Source organism: Lycium ferocissimum, unplaced genomic scaffold (assembly GCF_029784015.1).
Source record: "Lycium ferocissimum isolate CSIRO_LF1 unplaced genomic scaffold, AGI_CSIRO_Lferr_CH_V1 ctg7827, whole genome shotgun sequence".
Taxonomy (NCBI): domain Eukaryota; kingdom Viridiplantae; phylum Streptophyta; class Magnoliopsida; order Solanales; family Solanaceae; genus Lycium; species Lycium ferocissimum.
Window position 1 is genome coordinate 39,261 of NW_026726966.1, and position 19,068 is coordinate 58,328.

A 19,068-nucleotide genomic window follows, 5' to 3' on the forward strand; every position below is an offset into this window, starting at 1 on the left:
CCACACCAATTTAAGGTTACTCCATGTATTTCTAAGTAAACTTAACACTCCTACATGGATTATTAACAAACATTAATATTAGTTTATCCTTCAAACCTTTAGAGTTTTGAAAATCAAAGAAAGAGAAATTGCAGAAGACTTTAGAAAATCTCAAAAAGGTATGATCTTTGATTTCTGCTGATGTTATTTAAGGGATTTAGACTAATGTAGGGTATTAGAAGTGATGATAATCCACGGATGATCTATGCGGGTTTCAAGAACATAATTCCTGGGCATAAAAGCCATAGTTTTCAAAAAGGGTGGAAATTGAAGCGAATAGTTTAAAGTAAATATCGTTATCATCAAAATCAATGGAATGACTATTCAACTTAAGAGAGTCCGTTAGAGAGCGTTATTGGCGAGATTTGAGGTATGTCTCTTTTTTAACATACTTGTCAACCTTTAAAAATGGTTTTTGGAAAGATTTCGTGTGCGTGAGGAACAAGCCTGCATTTAACCTAATGTGTATTATACTATATATAAGTATTCGAGATTTTCCCTTTCAAGGAATAGCTGAAAATGAATTATAAAACTTTAATCGTTGAATGTGCTTTGCCCCTATAAGGGATGGTTTAATCTTGTTTCAAAAGCTTTAATATTTATTCTGTTTTATCCCATGAATGGGTTTCGTTGAATTAGAATTGATTAATAATTTGAGCACAGTCTGTAATTCGAGTAATGATTAGCCATATTCTATTGACGGGATGACGAAAATAAGTCATAACAAGTGATTCGTCTACTCTGTTGTGATTGTGATTCGGCTAATAGGCCATAATTTCTATTGTTTGTATTTTCCCTAGCTACTCGGGAGGAAGAGTAGTCACAATGGATCCTAGTGGGGTTAGCCTAGCCATTCGGGAGGAAGAGTGAACATCAAGGGTTGGTAGTCCTGGTGTGGTTTGTTCCTAGCTATTCAGGAGAGAAAAGGTGTTGACACTTAAATTTTGACCTTTCTTAATTTATTTTAATTACCCAGAGTTCATGGATGAAAATCACAATGAATCATGCATTTTAGAGGTCAAAATAATGTTTATAAAATTGCTTGGGTCAATATTTTTACTCCTTTAAATTGATAAAATAATTTCTATGATATTATAAGTCATTTAGGAAGTAATTGGTACATTTTATGACAATAATGAGATATTTGTTAGATTTAATAAAAGAAAAGCAATTTTAAAATAATCATTTATTTAATTGTTTAAATTGTCAAAAATCAAATTAGCAAATACTTTATTCCCTTTAATCCAAGGAGTTTGAGTAATTAAAATAATTGACCATTTTACCCCTTAATCTTTAATTTTGTGTAACTGTATAATTTGCTAAAATTATTCATAATTGTCTACAATGTTTAATTAGGCTAGTTAATCAAATAGAGGAGCATTAAAGCAAAATTGGTTTTTAATCATTTAATTATCTACATTATGACCTCAATGGGAACTAGCCAATTCATGGTTAAGGCAATAGGGGTCATTTTTGCAAAATTAGCCGTCTAGTGGTCTTAATTGAAATGGCCAAATTCATTTGGCTCAAATTAATTGAGGTCATTAGTGTAATTTAACTTTAATTAGCTAGTTAAGTCAGAAAAGAGTTATAATTAGAATGGTCAGTTAGATTTTAATTAAGGCTATATTTGCGAAATTGAGCTTATTTACACAATAGACATATTTTAAATTAATTAATAGGCTAATTACGTCCTAATTTTTTTATAATTAAAATGATATGGTCGATAATCAATATTCTTGTTATTTGTCCATTTGTTAAATTACCCGTGCTACCCCTATGCACGTATATACATTTAAATATACACGATATATATATATATATGCGCATATACATGAAGGGGGGTGGGGGGAACATATCCAAATTTTTTTGGACCGAGTCCAGCCCAAGCGGGCGTGACCCAGCCCAACCCTTTTTCTGATAAGGGGGCAACGCCCCTTTCACATTTTATTTCATACCAAACGCCACCTTATACTCCCTCTCTCTCATCTCTTTCCCCTTTGCCCTAAAAACCCTAGTGCCGCCTCCATTCTCTCTCTCTCTCTCTTTCATGCCAAGAATGGCAATGGTACAGAAATCTCAGAGTTCTCGCAGGTTTAGTACAACCAAAAGCATAAAACAATTAATGTTTCAACATTTTTTCACTCGGATCCGTCCAAACACGGTATTAATCATCTCCTCTTTCACTATTCCCTTTATTTTTCTAAATCAACACACGATTTTTGCATCTTTGTTGTTATAATGGGACTGTACGAACTTGATTACTATTGGTTCGCAAGGGTTTAGTTTGGATCTACCTAGAATGGGTCAGATCCAACCGCATATGTTTAACTTTAGTGAATCTTAGCCGTTAATTTCATAGTATTATGTTTTGCATCTAAAAAAATCCCTTGGTACCACATCGTTGGTGTAGATCTTTGAATGAACTTTGGGGTTCTACAAGACAGAGAAGAAAAAAGAGGAAAAAAAGGAGGAGATGCGAAAAGTCCCAAATTTTTAAGTAATAAAACTTGAGATTAAGGCTTTCCTAGTCAAAATTTTAAACTTAGCTTTTAAGAGTTGAGTTCTCTAGTTTCAAAATTTTAATTTCTTTTTGTTGTGTGTGTGTGTGGCTGCTTGATTTTGGAAGCACAAAGAAGGCTCCAAGTCCACTCTTGCTCTGGTTGCACCCCAAAAAGGTAATTTTTTTAGCTTGTCATTGCTTTTACTTTAATAATCTTGCTTAGTTTTAAAAATAGTTTAATCATGTGCTGTTTAGTCTGGTATTGTGTTGATGATGTGGGTTAGTTATGTTGTTAGTTTGATGCAATGAAGTGTTTTGTGTTTATTTTAAGATGCTAACACAGCTGTGTTTCACTTACCTCCATATCATGTTTTATTCAAATGATCAATATAGCAAGGTGTATCTGTACTTAATTGTGTAGCTTAAGGTTTGCTTGGTGTATGTTGTTCTTAAAGGATTGATTCAAGTTTATTATTTATGGACAGTATGTGTTAGCCTGTTCTTTTGTTTTACTTATTAAAGCCATGATCACATAGGGTAAGATAAAAGTAGGATGATCAAGAGGTTTCCGGACTAAGTTAAACAAAAAAAAAAAAAAAAGGAAGGCTGAAGCTAATGTTTAAAGTCCTGTTTTGCTTAAACTAATTTGGAGAGATGGGGTAATTGATGTGTGAAATCATGATATAGTCTGAACCAAGATCAAGAACATTATAAATGTCTAAGTATTTTCAAGACAAGATGTTAGTTAAAATAAGGATTAGCTTAGCTGCCTGGGATTCTGGATAGGCAATTATCTTGCCAAATATTTTTGCCTTGAATACATGATTTAAGAAGATCTTTTAGGATCTGTTTGTACTACAAACTTGATTGATGTAACCTTTAAAAAAAAACTATCCATGATCACCTTGGATCATTGAACAAAGTGTATATTGAACCTGTTTGATAACTTGTTGGCAAGTCTGTAATGGTATTTTGCTAGGAGTATGCTGTTGTTTATCTTATCTGTCAGATCCCCTATCTTACCAAAACTGTCTTGGCTTGTTTTCTTCATGTTAAAATCAACTTCAAATAGAACGTGATAGCCTATGGGAACTCTGTTATGGCCAAAGGATTAAAAACCATTTTATGACTAAATTTCTAGGCTAAGCTAACTGTAAGGCCAATTTGTGGTCACTAACTAGGAATTTAACCTGGTTGGATGATAAGAAGATCAAGCCACTTGTGTGCACATGACAAACCATAGGTCACTTGGCCTGGTAAGACTTTTAAAGGCATCTTAGGATGGGGATTGAGAAGAGTCAAATATAACTTCGCTGATAGTATCTTGTCCCTAAATAAAAGGTGCCATGACATGCCTTTGGGTCTATGGGATATGTGTTTGGTCATGTTCATACCTGTGGACTGCTATTTTTGTTATTGGATCAAAGGTTGTAATAAAAATGGATTTGCCAAGTGATAAAATATGACTAGCACAGTTAAAGGAGAGGAACTGCCCACTTAGGATCACTGATTCCCAGAATAAGGAAAAGAATTGGATAGGTTGAAATGTGAAAAGTTTTACTCTTTAAATAAATTGTTGAGTCTAAGGCATTTGATCCATTCGAACACCTTGTGTTATCCCGCCTCTTTAAAAATCTGGTTAAAACTGGATGTCACGGTTGTTTCTTTTCTTTCTTCCATCTCACCTAGGCCATAGTGTATATGTATCATGTCTATGTTTTCTATATACTTTCCTCTATGCTGATGAGTTTAATTGAAGCCTAAAGGGGTCATCCTTGTACTGTCTCCAGTCTCTTGAACTTGTTAAAATCCTATCTTGTCCGTGGTATGTCAGCTTGTTTTATTCTAAACTTTATATTCTCTGTGTTCTGTTGATAGGATGAGTTCTTTGCCATGGCTTTTTTTTTTTCTCCTTGTTTGGGTTTGACTCATTGAGTGAATATTCACCTTCTATTTGACATTGTCTAGAATTGTGAGTAGTTGAGGAGCATAGGTTGACACTCTGTGTTTGCCATTTGATAATAGCTTACCTATATGAATAGCCTGGCCTATATCTAGTTTGGTAGGGCTGGGTTTGGGCTTAGTTTGGTTTGAAGATGATATCTTTGATTTGCTAAATGTAAGTATGGGACTTAGAACCTGTTCTGAGGCTTAGTATACATAGAATATACCCTAGGTCATTAATAAAGAAGAAGTCATACACATGGCATATACATGGTATACACATTATGTGTGCACATCATAGGTATATTGAGTGTATGTGAACAAGCAGGCCAGCCATATATAGGGTAGATATTCATTGAATGAGCAACAGGGGATAGGAATTCCATTAGGCATTAATCTTTAACTTAGTTTTATTTTAGAAGATAGATGGGCCTAGCCCAATTCAGAGTTAATTAAGAGTGGACCAGATTTATCAAGTCCCAAAAGTAAGAGAGAAAAAAAGGTGACTCTATTTTGGTTCATCTCATGAATAAGTGCCTTGGTGTTGTTTTTGTTTATCTTATATTTACATGCTGCAGTCTCTGTTTTGGTTCCATTTTTATGACCATGAGTTTGGTTTTGGCCATTATTCATCTTATGCCCGCATACTACAGTTTGTTTTAATTACTCAATATCCATGTGTCTTTGGTATGCTTTTGTTCACATTATACCTGTTGGTTCCAGTAGCGTTTGTAATTACATTATATCCACATATGTTGATCTGTACCATACAGGTGCATGATTAAGGGATTCTGATTTATCCTATGGCTATACTGGTTTGAGATGCCGAGGTGATTTGGGGCTTGGTCTTAGCCTTCCCCCCAATGTCCTGTCATGCCTGGGGTTCATAAAACCCTTTGGATCTTGTGCGGTGCCGGGAATATGGATGGTGATGACTTTCCCCTTTTCACTATCTAAATCCCTACCAGTGAAGCCAAAAAGCATATAATCGAATACTTAATTTTAGAACTTGTAAATTTGATATATATATATATATATATATATATATATATATATATATATATAGACTTAGTTATACACATGATAAGTTCAATAAATATAAACGAACCGGGATCCTTTGTTTCTTTTCTCTTTCACTACTGCATGGCCATTTGGGGCGGGTCACGTACCAAGCTGTTGGGCTAAGGCCCAACATGTAATTCTTTTGAGTCATGATTGAGCCCAGTGGAGAAATAGAAACTAATATATATATTAATCGAGTAGAAGGCCCAACCATGGGTGAAAATGGCCAACTAGGGGCTTGGTACGCCCCTAGCCTATCTTTCACTCTATTTATTTGCTTGAGTTATACCTTTTCCTTTAATTGTAAAGTTGGTGTATTTGCACTTGTAAGAACTTGTAAAAAACCTCATAATTTATTGGAACTCTTATTGTTTGAACTAGCCGTCTTAGGACAACGGTGCCTACGCTGTTTAGTAGTCTTTAGGTTCCCAAATGATTTTAAAAATCCGAATTAAGTAGAATAATTTCGAAGGTTAAAAAATAATAACAACAATTTTGATACAAGTCTAAATTGAAAAGTCTAAAAGGATTTCAAAACTACAAGTAAAATGGCATCATTTTTCCAAAAAACAAAAACAGATCACGCGTCTTGTATTAATTGACACAAGTTTGCTGGACTAAAAAACGAACAAGGTTTTTCCTGAGCTGAAGTTCAATTAGAGGCAAGCATTTTTGGGCCTAAGCCCACCTAAAGTTTAAGCAGAAAATAAAGGGTTTTGGGCCAAAATCCCATTGATGAAGAATAGAAGTACAACAATTGTTTTTGGGCCAAAGCCACTGAAAGATTATTGTGCAGAAAACATGTTTTTGGGCCTGAGCCCAATTTAAAGAGCAAAAGAAGAGACCAGTTTTATAGGTGTGTCTACACGGTTTCAAAAGAAAAATCAAACCATTTTTCGTAATCGGGTTAATTCAAAAACAAGTGAAATACGTTCATATGAGGTTTTAGGATAAGGCGTTCTAACGTATTATACGGATGGACCTGAGACAAAGTATGTGATTAAACATAAACGGAAAAGGATATATATATATATATATATATATACATACATATTTTCAAAACAAAATAAACCATTTTTATAGATATTATGAACAAAGTACACTATCCTTATATATAAAGGAAGCTACTCTTATCCGGATATCGTGAATCCGAACCTAAACTACCCTATATATAAAGGGAATATATTCAAATCTTTTTTTTTTAAAACAAATGATATGCAAGCAAATGATAGATTTTATAAATGCTGGAGTAAACACTAAATAAACAGTTCATGTAAACACTCATACATTGGAATTCGTAGGTCAACCGTATAGTACGGATCCTTAATACTAGGGTGCCTAACACCTTCGGTAAGAGATCACCAGAACCCTTACCTAGAAGTTTGGATTACGAAGGTTTTTTCATTGTATATGAATAAACCCTTCACCACTGGTTTTCCTAATTTCCTAAAAATTAGGTGGCGACTCTTTTTAAATAAAGTCCAAAAGAGCACTAACAAGTTTAAAGTAGCTTTCCGAGAGCTATCCCCGCCCGCAAAATGCGAACCAGTACAAAGGGCAGTCATTGTGGGTTGATAGCCCAATGTGGTAATTCTATGCAATTTTAGGAGCCTTAAGTGGTTATCACTTCGTTACTATTGATTTGAGCATGTATTGGCATGAATGTGGTTGCCTATGAGTTGACACATGATGAACTTGATTTCAAATGAAAGAACTCAAGGTAATGAAAACGTTTTAATAATTCAAAGTGATTATTTCTTCATCATTGACTTATAATGGGTATTCATGATATGGTGGCATTTGTTTTGAACTGTTTTTTAGTATGTATTCCATATACACTTATGACTTGTATATTTTTCTATATAACTATTGTCCATGAGACACGCACTGAGTACCTAGTACTCAAGCTTACCATTGTTGTTTTTGATAGTGTATTAGGTAACACAGAAGTGCAGGTTCATGTCACACGTATGAAGTAGGAGACCTTGCTACTTTTTTCGGAGTCATTGGTGAGTCCACATGCTTGTTCGTGGGACACTCCTTTATCTTAGTCTATTATTTTTAGTTTTCGGCCTACGTCCCGAAGTTAGACTACACATTTATTTATCTTAGAAGCTTCATAGATAGATGTTAATACTATGTGTATTTGTTGAAGTCATCGTTTGACTCATTGGTGTGTTTGCCACGTTTTATGACTGGCTATTTATATTAGACTTCTGCTAATTACTTTTATAAGCGTGGGCATGTTTTCATTTAGCCCTAAATGACTTGTTTTAAATAAATGCTTAAAGAGTTAAATGAGATTGTCGATTATTTAACTTTATAAGATACTTCCGATCTGGTTCCTTAGCACTAGATGCTTGTTGTGTCAGAGTGGATTTCGGGATGTACAGATTATAACTTATCGAAATGTAAGGCAAGTATTCCAAAACCAACTCTCGCCACTACCTTGTTGAGGTCTGTCAATGATACTTGCTGGGTACACGTTCTTTCGTACTCATGCTACACTTGCTGCACATCTTGTGCAGATATTGATCCGAATACTAGTGGAGCCCGCAACCATGTCTAGTAGCAGCAGATAAGTAGATTCCAGGGTGAGCTGACTACCTCTATATTTATTACTCTGTCTTTCTATTTTAGCCAGTAATTCAGGCTTTTATTTATTTTACTCTTAGACGTTCTTGACTCATATCATTAGATTTTGGGTTGTAGTTGTACTTTTCCCTACTTAATGTTATTCTAGACACCTTTTTGACTTATAATCATGCTGAATGCTTACTTTATATATTATAATAATGAGATAACAGTTAAAATTAGAATTAGTATGCCTATCGGGTTGGGGTGTAGGTGCCATCACGGCTAAGGTTGATGGGCCGTGACATGAACTTCTTTCGCTCTGGATCGCAGTTATAAATCATGAATTTTGACTGTCTTTGCATTTAGAATGAATTAGAAATCGTGTATCGACATAATATATGAAATTTGCAACAATCATATTTGTGATATTTGATTGCTATCGTTAGTTTTGATTATTCGGTTCAATTGAAATTGATTAGCACGGTAAAAAAATTCATGTATTAATAAAGGTAATGCTTGCTTCTAAATTCAATTTTCTTCTGCATTTTTTAGTACAATTATTTCACGTTATGATCTCCCATTGTCAAAAAATGCAACTTATGAGAACTTAATGATTTCTATCCCTCAAACTCCAAGTTTTTACGTGGCTCAACCACAAAGTGATCCTGAAGAAGTAACATTCTAAGGGTCCGACACCCAACAAACAGAGGAACTATCCGATGTCTCATCAACAGCGAAACTTGGAAAATCCTCGCACTAACAACACAATACAACTACCAAAATAATTTTATACTTACAAAGTCGTGCATTCAGGGTTCCGTGCATGAATGTAATTACTCTTGGTCTGTGAGAAAGCGGATTATTTTTCTTACTGCCTAAAATCTAATAATTAAGAGTCTATTGGTGATCATAAAAAAACAATTATCCCTAATCTTTGGCCATGGTTAGTGTACCAATACTCACTAGCAATGTCAATATCCATCTCTTAAACACATGTAGTTAAGAGTTAAATATAACCGTGATAACAACGTTGGTAACCTATAATTAGTAACAAGGGATTATTTTATGATTTATCCAAACAGGGTGCTATCTTCAAAGTTTCGATGCATATATACAATTCACTTGGGTTATAATAAAAAAATGTGTAGTTGATCAACCAAAGAAGAAGCTCTTCTATTCTTGCATTTGGTGATCAGCTTCCCAATTTTTTACATAAAACTATTATGGCATCAATGACCAATCAAGAAAAGATCCCCATATTGTTACTGCTTTTACTTCTTGTAAACGTAATTGGTTTAAGTAACAAAGAGTCATCGCATGTGATGTCGCATTAATTGTTAGTCACCATACAAGTTTAGGAATATGAAAGAAACCCTTCTCCTAGCTAGCTAGACCATTAAATAGGAGTAGTATATTAGCTCTTCTTCAGAAACTAATAAGTGATGTTCTAATATTCTCTTTTTCTTTTTTGGTTTGTGTTAACTTTTCCCGTATTTTGTAACGTCCACCAAATAAAAGTGAGTTTTTGCATACTTTGTGCAATTAAATGTTAGCTTACAAGTAGACGAAAAAGGAAACTTTACCGAATGATGCTCATAATATATAGCTTAATACATCATAACTCCTAAAACTTTAGAGTAAATTTTATTTTGGCACATTAGGCACTTGAACTATTGCTTGCTCTAATTAAGTAACTGAACACATGATAAAATGTTCATATTTTGACACTTTCGGTTCAATGTTTGAATTTTGTCGCGCATATTCTCAAACGTCTATTATGTAGTTATGTTAAGTAGTTAAACACATAAAATATATCATCTCCTTTAATTATATACATCAAACTCAATTGGAGCAGGCTTGAGGTTTTATTGCTTGTTGTGGTTAATGCATATAACTAAGAGAGATGACCGTATTTTTAGCGCTTAACTTATCTATATCTTGAGAATACACTCAAAAAGAATTCCAAAATTTAAATCGAAAATGTCTAATAAAATACTTTATCATGTGTAATGTGTTTCGCGATCAATTAAAACAAGCCTTAGTAAAGTGTTTAAGCCTATAGCTTATTTTAGTTAGAGAAAGAAGTTCACCAGATTGGTAAATAGAGAACAATGACGAGAACAAAGATTTCCTGTTTTTATTTTTATTTTTTATTACGAGCTTGTGGAAACGAGAGACCTAGTAAACGAAACAGTCTTCTCATAAAGCCCCTATTTATATTGCCCATTTCACATTAAGCTAACCAATTCAATCACAATTAGGAACCGCAAGGCAGAGAAACAACAATGGCTACAACTCCTGGATTTCTCACTGATTGGCCTTGGAAGCACCTCGGTAGCTTTAAGGTATCCATCATGCAATTCTCTTCGTTTTTCTTGTTACTATATTCCTTCAACTTTGTGGAGATGAGTTGTTTGTAGTTGTCTTTTAGATAAACTAATATACATTGGAAATTTTTGTTACACTATCAATGTATAAAAGTTAAACTCCAACATATAATATTGGCTTTATATTACTTTTTCTTAATATTTTTTATATTTCAGTATTGTATATCAATTGTCATTTATCATTAGAATACTAACATGAATGATTTGTTGTTTTTGTGACTGGGCGATGATCAAATTAAAGTACGTGATTTTGGCTCCATGGATTACTCAGAGCGTCTATTCTTATGTAACCAAAGAGGATGATGAGAGGGATTCAACCAACCTGCTCATATTTCCTTTTCTACTCTCAAGAATGCTTCACAACCAGCTTTGGATTAGCTTCTCCCGTTATAGAACTGCCAAAGGCAATAACCGCATTGTTGACAAAGGCATTGAGTTTGATCAAGTTGACAGAGAGAGCAACTGGTCTCTTTTCTCTCTACCTTTTTATATGTTTGTTTTGTTAATCGTTTAAAAAAGAACATATCTTTTTATATTTGAAGATTCTTTAACTTTAAATTTATCATTCACTCTTAATAACTTGTTGCTCGACTTGATTTAATTTATAACCATATAAATCTTATTATATGTTTAAAACAACAAATTCTAAGAACTCTTTCATATGCCCCAAAAGTCTTTCTTTCCGTCAAACACAGTCTTAGATTCTAGTGTTACAGAAGAAAGTATTAGTTAAAATTAATATTTTGGATGTTATATCTTTTCCCCGCTTTTGATTGGGGATAAAATTAAATGACTTTTATAAGGACTTATCCTATACACATAAACATTGTAATATATTTTTAATCGGCTATAACATCTTATCTACTGCATTTTTAGGCTATCAAATTAGTATTATTATAGACAATTATATGTTGTAGATCATCTTAACTTGTTTTTGAATATATATATGCACCGTAAGCTTAGAAGTTACACCAACTGCATGAACGTAAGATTTATTTGTATAAATTAATAATGTATAGAATTTTTAGACCATCAATAAATTTTAACTTATAACTTATGTAGAAGGTTAATTACCACTTGTGTACCACGTCATGTATAATAGTAATGTTTATCATACAACTTACATATAATAACCACCTTATAAGTGACTTGATTATGAAAATATTTGGTAATAAGAACGTAACTTAAAATAATAATTAGATGATACTCATGAGGAAAACCGATGATCTGTTGGCAGGGATGATCAGATTATTCTGAGCGGGCTTTTGATTTATGGCTTCAATACGATAACTTCCGGAGCTTCAAACTTGTCATTGTGGAGATCAGATGGTGTGATCATGTCAATTATCCTTCATGCTGGTCCTGTTGAATTTCTCTATTATTGGCTTCATAGAGCTTTGCACCATCATTATCTCTACTCTCGTTATCATTCTCATCATCACTCTTCCATTGTTACTGAGCCCATCACATGTAAGACCTCTCTTTCTTTAATTAGCTATTCAACTTTGCTTCCTTTTTTTTTTTTTTTTGCTGGGGTGGTGGGTCTTTGGGCACTTATGGCCCTATTTTGTGCTGGTCTTTAATTTTTGGCCCTCATAACAAATAGTTTTTTTGTGTGTTATAAGTTGATATTTTCACATCATACTGTATATCGCACAAGTTATGCTCTACATGTTTAAGTTCGATTGCTAAAGAAAAAAATTAAAGAGCAGCCCACTTGAAGAGAAAAAATCTAAAACCAGCCCATTTGAAGGGAAAGCGTACAATTTCTTCGGTAGTTACCTTTCTGGGCCACCCTAAGAAATATATAGCCCAATAAATACATATGTTTTGTATATTGAGTATATATACATAATTAGTATACATGTTTTGTATATTTTGCTAGCACCCCTAATTAATTTTGGCTGTCTGGCCAAAAATAAAAATAAAAGCCTTTTTTCTTCTATATATCATTCAACTTTTTGTAAATTAAGTATGTCATATAATTTTGAAATGGGGTTTTCATGATGTTAATTAATTTATTGATTTTATTTATATATATGGACACGATAAAAGATTTTTTACACTATCTTTATAACTAGACTTGTGATAGCAACTTAGTACTATTGTTAATTATGAGGTTATAAATGATTAATGCTTATCATAGAGATGCAATTGTTATTAACTTATAAGTGACGTTATTATGTGAACATTACTTACATCATTAATGCATAAAACTTAACTCTCACTTTATATGTCTTCTTTTTGTGGTTTGAATTTTCAGCTGTGATTCATCCATTTGCTGAGCATATGGCATATTTCCTGCTATTTGCTATTCCAACCTTAACAACAGTGTTCACTGGGACTGCTTCTCTGGCTTCTCTCTTTGGCTACATTACTTATATTGATCTCATGAATAACATGGGGCACTGCAACTTTGAGTTCATTCCCAAGTGGATTTTCTCCATCTTTCCCCCTCTCAAATACTTGATGTATACGCCCTCGTAAGTCATTTCTCGTTCATACCAAAAAATATATTCCTATTATATGTTATTAGTTCAACTGAATTCAGTATTTCCAACACGAAACATAGAAAATATATGTGAAGATCATTTACTAAAACCTTTAAAAGTCGTTAAATTCTTATAGTATAAATTATGAATCTGCCTCTGAGCGTAAAGCCAAGTCCAAAGGGCATGTGAACAATCTTGTTAGCTTGGGGCGTGGCAGAACAAGTGCCTCTAGGAAAACTTGTTTTGATTTGAACTATTTGCTAACTATGTTACTCAGATCCTCAAATAAAATGTTGCATCCGTGTCTGATCCTTAAAAAATTGCATTTTTATAAAAGTCCAATACATGTGTGACGACATTATTAGAGGATCTGCCCGAGCAACAAGTATATATCTTGAAATTGACAATGCATTGTTGACGTTGAACTATCAGGTTTCACTCCTTGCACCATACTCAATTTCGTACGAATTATTCGCTATTTATGCCAATCTATGACTATATCTATGGGACCACGGACAAGTACACTGATTCGATATATGAAAATTCCCTGAAGAGGCAAGAAGATACACCTGATGTGATACATTTGACACATCTGACTACCCCAGAATCCATCTACCATCTCAGGCTAGGATTTTCCTCATTGGCCTCAATGCCTCATGAAAACCATAAATGGTACATTTGGTTCATGTGGCCAGTGACTTTGTGGACTATGATCACAAACTGTATCTACGGACGCACTTTCATTTTGGAGAGAAATAGCTTGGAAAAGTTTAAATTCCAATCTTGGGCTATACCAAGATACAATTTACAGGTTATAACAACTAATTTCTGCTGAAACGAGTTCCAATTTCAGGTTCTTTAAATTTTTTCTTATAATTTCTCTTAAAATAGTGCTATTTTATTTTAATATGCAGTACTTGTTGAATTGGCAATCACAAGCTATTAACAGCTTCATAGAGGATGCTATACTACAAGCAGAAGAAAAAGGTGCCAAGGTCTTAAGTCTTGGCCTCTTAAACCAGGCAAGTTTAAGTGCACCAAGTTTCCTTGTTTTCAAGAGTTCTTGATTGGCGAGTTGATTTGTTAAATGAATTAACTTCTATACTTGAAATGGTTGCTTTCCAAAAAAACAAATTACCATGTAAAAGTACTCCCTCTGTCCCAACTTTTTTGTGTGACACCATTTGACTAGACACAAATTTTTAGAAAGAAAATATAACTTTTGAAATTTTTGGTAAAAAATAAACCTTAGACAGTTGTGTGACTATAAATAATTTCATTAAAGATAAAATGAAAATTTTAAAATTAAGTAGTTTCTAATTATAGAAAGGTAATATTCTTTTTGGTAGAGACTAAAAAGGAAAGTGTGTAACATAAGTTAGGACAGAGAGAGTAATTGCAGGTAACGGTTCATAATAAGTGACTTGGAAAATAAGACAAGATAGACATGTTAACATACAATAATAGTGTAAAAATTAATTCATTATATAACCAGTGTCGATGAGTTAAATCATATTGAATATGTTGTCTTGGATTTTTTTTGCTTAATAAGCATGACTTTAGTTTACAGGGTGAGGAACTTAACAGAAATGGAGAACTTTACATAGAGAGGCACCCTAAAATCAAGATCAAGGTGGTGGATGGAAGCAGCTTAGCAGTTGCTGTTGTGCTAAACAGCATTCCAAAAGGAACAACAGAAGTGCTTCTCAGAGGAAATCTTACTAAAGTTGCCTTTTCTATTGCTTCTGCTATGTGTCAAAGGGGCATCCAGGTTTACTTGCGCTTTTTAATTACTACCATTTGTTCTTTGCTTCCTTCTTCAAAATCTTAATTGAAATTAGACAATAATATTAACTTATATAGAGTGGCAGACTGACAGTTTAAAGAAGTTTTATACCAATAATATATTTTAACTTCTTTTAGCAGGTAAATTATCTTAATATTTGCTGTACTAATCTGACCTTCTACGGATGATAGCTGAAGTTAACTTTTAAGTGATTTATGTTACAAAATTCGTTTATACCATTATTAGTTTATAAAAGAGAACTCAGAAAAAAATCGATTTGCCATCCTATCTAATTTTACTATCTCCTCAAAGGGATTTAGTTCTCATTAATAATATAAATCCCTACATTTTAGACTTTTAGTTTATGTGAAACCTTTTCATTTTTAGTCCATTTTAAAAGGGGTTTTTACGCTCTACACCAATTAGGGTAAAATAATTACCCGGTGTAGCCACTAGTTTTTTTACCTGCGGTAGCCGGCGGAGAGGTCGTCTCCTTCATCCTCTCCCTTGTACCACCGGAGAGGTCGTCTCCTTCATCCTATCCCCTATACCACCAATCTCCACCGGATCTCCACTATTATACAATTTTATACAATGTATAAGTGTGTATAAACACCTCTTGTATAAGTTTGTATAATATCGTATACCAGCATAAAAATGTATATAAACACCTCTTATACATTATTATACACTTTTATACAAGGTTGATACAGTGTCTACAATAGGTGTATAAAGTTGTATATTTTTGTATAATGTTATATACCGTGAAACAGTGGCTATGCGGATGTAATTTAAAAATATGGCTACGTGGATGTAATTTAAAAATATGGCTACGTGGATGTAATTTCTTATGCTGTATTGTACATTATTGAAATTTCCCCATTTAAAAAAGAATGACACACTTCTAAATTTTTAGACAATTAACTTTACACTTTTTATTTTATCCTAATGAGAAGCTTTTATAATCACACAAATGTTATGTGGCATGTTAAAGGCCACAAATTTCAAAAGTTTTATAACCACACAATTCTGTCATATGTTTAAGATAATTAAAAAATTTAAAAGTTTTTTTTTCTTTCTTAAATTCGTTATTGATTCAAACTATATCACATAAATTGGAACGGAAAGAGTAGTTATTTAAATTGGCCGGCCAGACTCACTTAAAAGCTCATGAGTTAGGCTAACCAATTGTTTCTTAGTTACGAGCGAGATGATTACCTACCCTTCTCATATATAATTATTCTTCAAACTGCCTGTGCCTGTACTTACTTAAGCTTTCGTTCAACTGCTCCTGCCATGTGGTTTTTTTTTTGTTTGTATTCTATGATGTATAAAATGATGATCAATTCTTGCTTGATGAATTTATGTATTGATATTACCTAACAGTCTCATGAACTGACTTTTGGCTAACCAATTGTTGCTTAGTTACGAGATGATTGGCTAACCAATTGTTGCTTAGTTAGGACATGAAATCCCGATTCAGTTATGCAGTTCTTCCATTTATCCTGCTCTTCCTCTTTTCTCTTTTTTCTAATTTCTCTTCTTATTCTGAATATCAGGTGGCTACATTGTACAAAAGTGACTATGAGAAACTAAAACTTGCTACTAGTTCTCAGAGTAATATCGTGCTGTCAAAGAGACTTGATCAAAAGGTAAAATTCCCCTCCGCATCTTTTTTCCTTCTTAATTGTTTCCTTGCTCCTTTATAAGTGTGAAACAATCAAAGTAATCAATTCATGGCAAAAAAAAAAAAAAAAAAAAAAAAAAAAAAAAGAGGAGGGGCTAGTAAAAATGCTTTACTTTAATCTTTTCTTATTTACATATTATTAAGGGTACGTTGTTAACTTGGTAATAGATATGGGTAGTTGGAGATGGATTAACAGAAGAAGAACAGATGAAGGCAGCAAAAGGGACACTTTTCTTGCCATTCTCACAACTGCCTCCTAAGAAAGCTCGCCACGACTGCTTCTATCACTACCCTCCTGCAATGCTAGTTCCTCCTTCTCTGCATAACTTGCATGCTTGTGAGGTTTGTCATGATTTCTACTTTTTATGTATTTGTTCTTCTATATCACCCTCAACTTTTTGATAAGTTTGATTTTCTTGTTTTAAATGGTAATTTTCATGTCTATAGTTACTGAACTTTACAATTACAACAGTAAAGTGACAGAACTACTGTATATCACATTAAATTAACTGAACTATATATGAATATATTTAGAAAATACAAATTTTCGGAAGGTCAATTTTGTTATTCAAAAATATCATGTGAAAGAAAAATAAAAGAACTCACTTTTCATATTAGACACCAAAAATTTTACATTGATTCGGTCGTTTGCATTTTCTGAGCAATACACATAATTTACTTACTTTAATGTAAGAAAAATAGTTTTGTAATTTAACTCTTATAGTGGGTAAATTTTAGATACTTTAATTATTTTGTGACTTTACTGTTATAATGGTAAAAGTTATTTATTTTAATTGAAAAATAATTTTATAAAATCGTTAATGTTATAACAAGTAAAGTCTAGTGACCACACCTGAAATCAACCCCTCTTCTTTAATAACATTTGACATTGATATATTGGGACAGAATTGGCTGCCAAGAAGGGCAATGAGTGCGCCAAGAGTGGCTGGAATTGTGCATGTCTTAGAAGGATGGAATGTACATGAGTGTGGAGACAAAATGATTGACGTTGAGAAGATTTGGGAAGCCAGCATCAACCATGGATTCAAACCTTTACCTTTTAATGCTGAATGAGATAAACGACAAATATGTAATCTTTAATTAATTAGTTAGATATACTTTAAAACTGCGAGCTAAGGCCTTGTGTATTTCATGTCTTTGGCCAACTATGATTACACTCAAATTTACTTTGAGTAGTCCTTTTTTCCTTGTTAGTCTATTATCAAATTGTAATTTCGTATGGACGATGAATTCGTGTTGTGTTAGACATGTGTGACCATCTCATTTAAAAGTTTGAACTATTAGACATAATTTTTTTTACTTACTTAATTATATTCTCAATAGCTCCTCTCGTATGCAGACCTAATTCTGTTTTCAAGAACAATGCATGTGAAAGTTCTTTTTGATAATGTGTAGCGGTGAGATTCATTCTCAGGATCCCTGCTGATCCGTTATCATGTTAAAGTGTGTGATCATCTCAACTAATAGCTTAAGTTATTAGAAAGAGCAAACTTTTATTTATTTAAGGGAAAATGCTCAAATATGCCATCGAACTAACCAAAGTGGCTCATTCATACCACCAGTTAATAGTTGTATGCAAACTCAATAAGAGGTAAGTGGTCATCCCAACTACCACCGAAATCTAGCACACATGTCCGTAACATATCTTCCAAAGTCTGAATAGTGCGTTCGGCTTGCCCATCAGTTTGTGGGTGAAATGCTGTGCTAAGTCTTACCTGAGTACCCAAACCTTCTTAAAAGGACTTCCAGAATTTAGCAAGAATTGTGCTCCTCTATCTGTGATAATAGATATCGGGATACCATGAAGTCGCACGATCTCCTTAAGATACAACCTTACATAATCTTCTGCCGAATATGTGGTTCTAACTGGAAGAAAATGAGTTGATTTCGTGAGTCTGTCAACAATCACCCATATGGAGTCATATTTTCGCTGAGAACGAGGCAAACCCACAATGAAATCCATGTTAATCACTTCTGTCACGACCCAACCCCGTGGGCCGCGACTAGCGCCCGAACTGGGCACCCGTACGTGCTAACACACAGTATCGCATATGTTAACAAGAAAATCAATAAGGTAATAACTCAAATATTTTAGAAAAATCCGGGCAGAGTTTCCTCTGTTTTTCCTACTAACCAAAATTTACCTGCACTCAGAAAATACCAACAAAGGCCACACACGGCCATCATATCATATAAACATATACATAGGCGAGCCCCAAAGCCGCGGTAGATAACCGCCCAGACATATATCACATACACATACTGTACAGACGGAACCATAACCCACACTTTATGTCTACAGGCCTCTATAAACAGAACAGAACATACAAACATATGACGGGACAGGGCCCCGCCGTACCCTGATCAAATATACATGAACGTGACAAAGACTGTACCAAAATCTGGGCTCCGGACAAGGGAGCTCTTCAAAATAGCTGAACAGGGACCCTAAGCGCGGGCGGCTCACCCGAACGTATATCCGCACCGCGCGGCACGAAACGCAGCCCCCGAAGACGGGGGGTCGATACGAAATATGTCCGAGTATGTAAAGCGAAAAACTCAAACAAAAA

General features: G+C 33.8%; 1 protein-coding gene across 1 annotated transcript; it reads left to right on the plus strand.

Annotated features, from left to right (window-relative positions):
* Window positions 1-1,988: 1,988 nt before the first annotated feature.
* LOC132045759 (very-long-chain aldehyde decarbonylase CER1-like) lies at window positions 1,989-17,746 on the plus strand. The gene is made up of 13 exons (XM_059436343.1): window positions 1,989-2,717; window positions 7,479-7,557; window positions 8,077-8,142; window positions 10,387-10,470; window positions 10,754-10,977; window positions 11,750-11,982; window positions 12,776-12,995; window positions 13,437-13,815; window positions 13,919-14,026; window positions 14,575-14,775; window positions 16,350-16,442; window positions 16,646-16,819; window positions 17,384-17,746. Exons 4-13 carry the CDS (start codon window positions 10,411-10,413, stop codon window positions 17,549-17,551), a joined length of 1,860 nt encoding a protein of 619 aa, XP_059292326.1. The 5' UTR covers window positions 1,989-2,717; window positions 7,479-7,557; window positions 8,077-8,142; window positions 10,387-10,410; the 3' UTR covers window positions 17,552-17,746.
* Window positions 17,747-19,068: the final 1,322 nt, after the last annotated feature.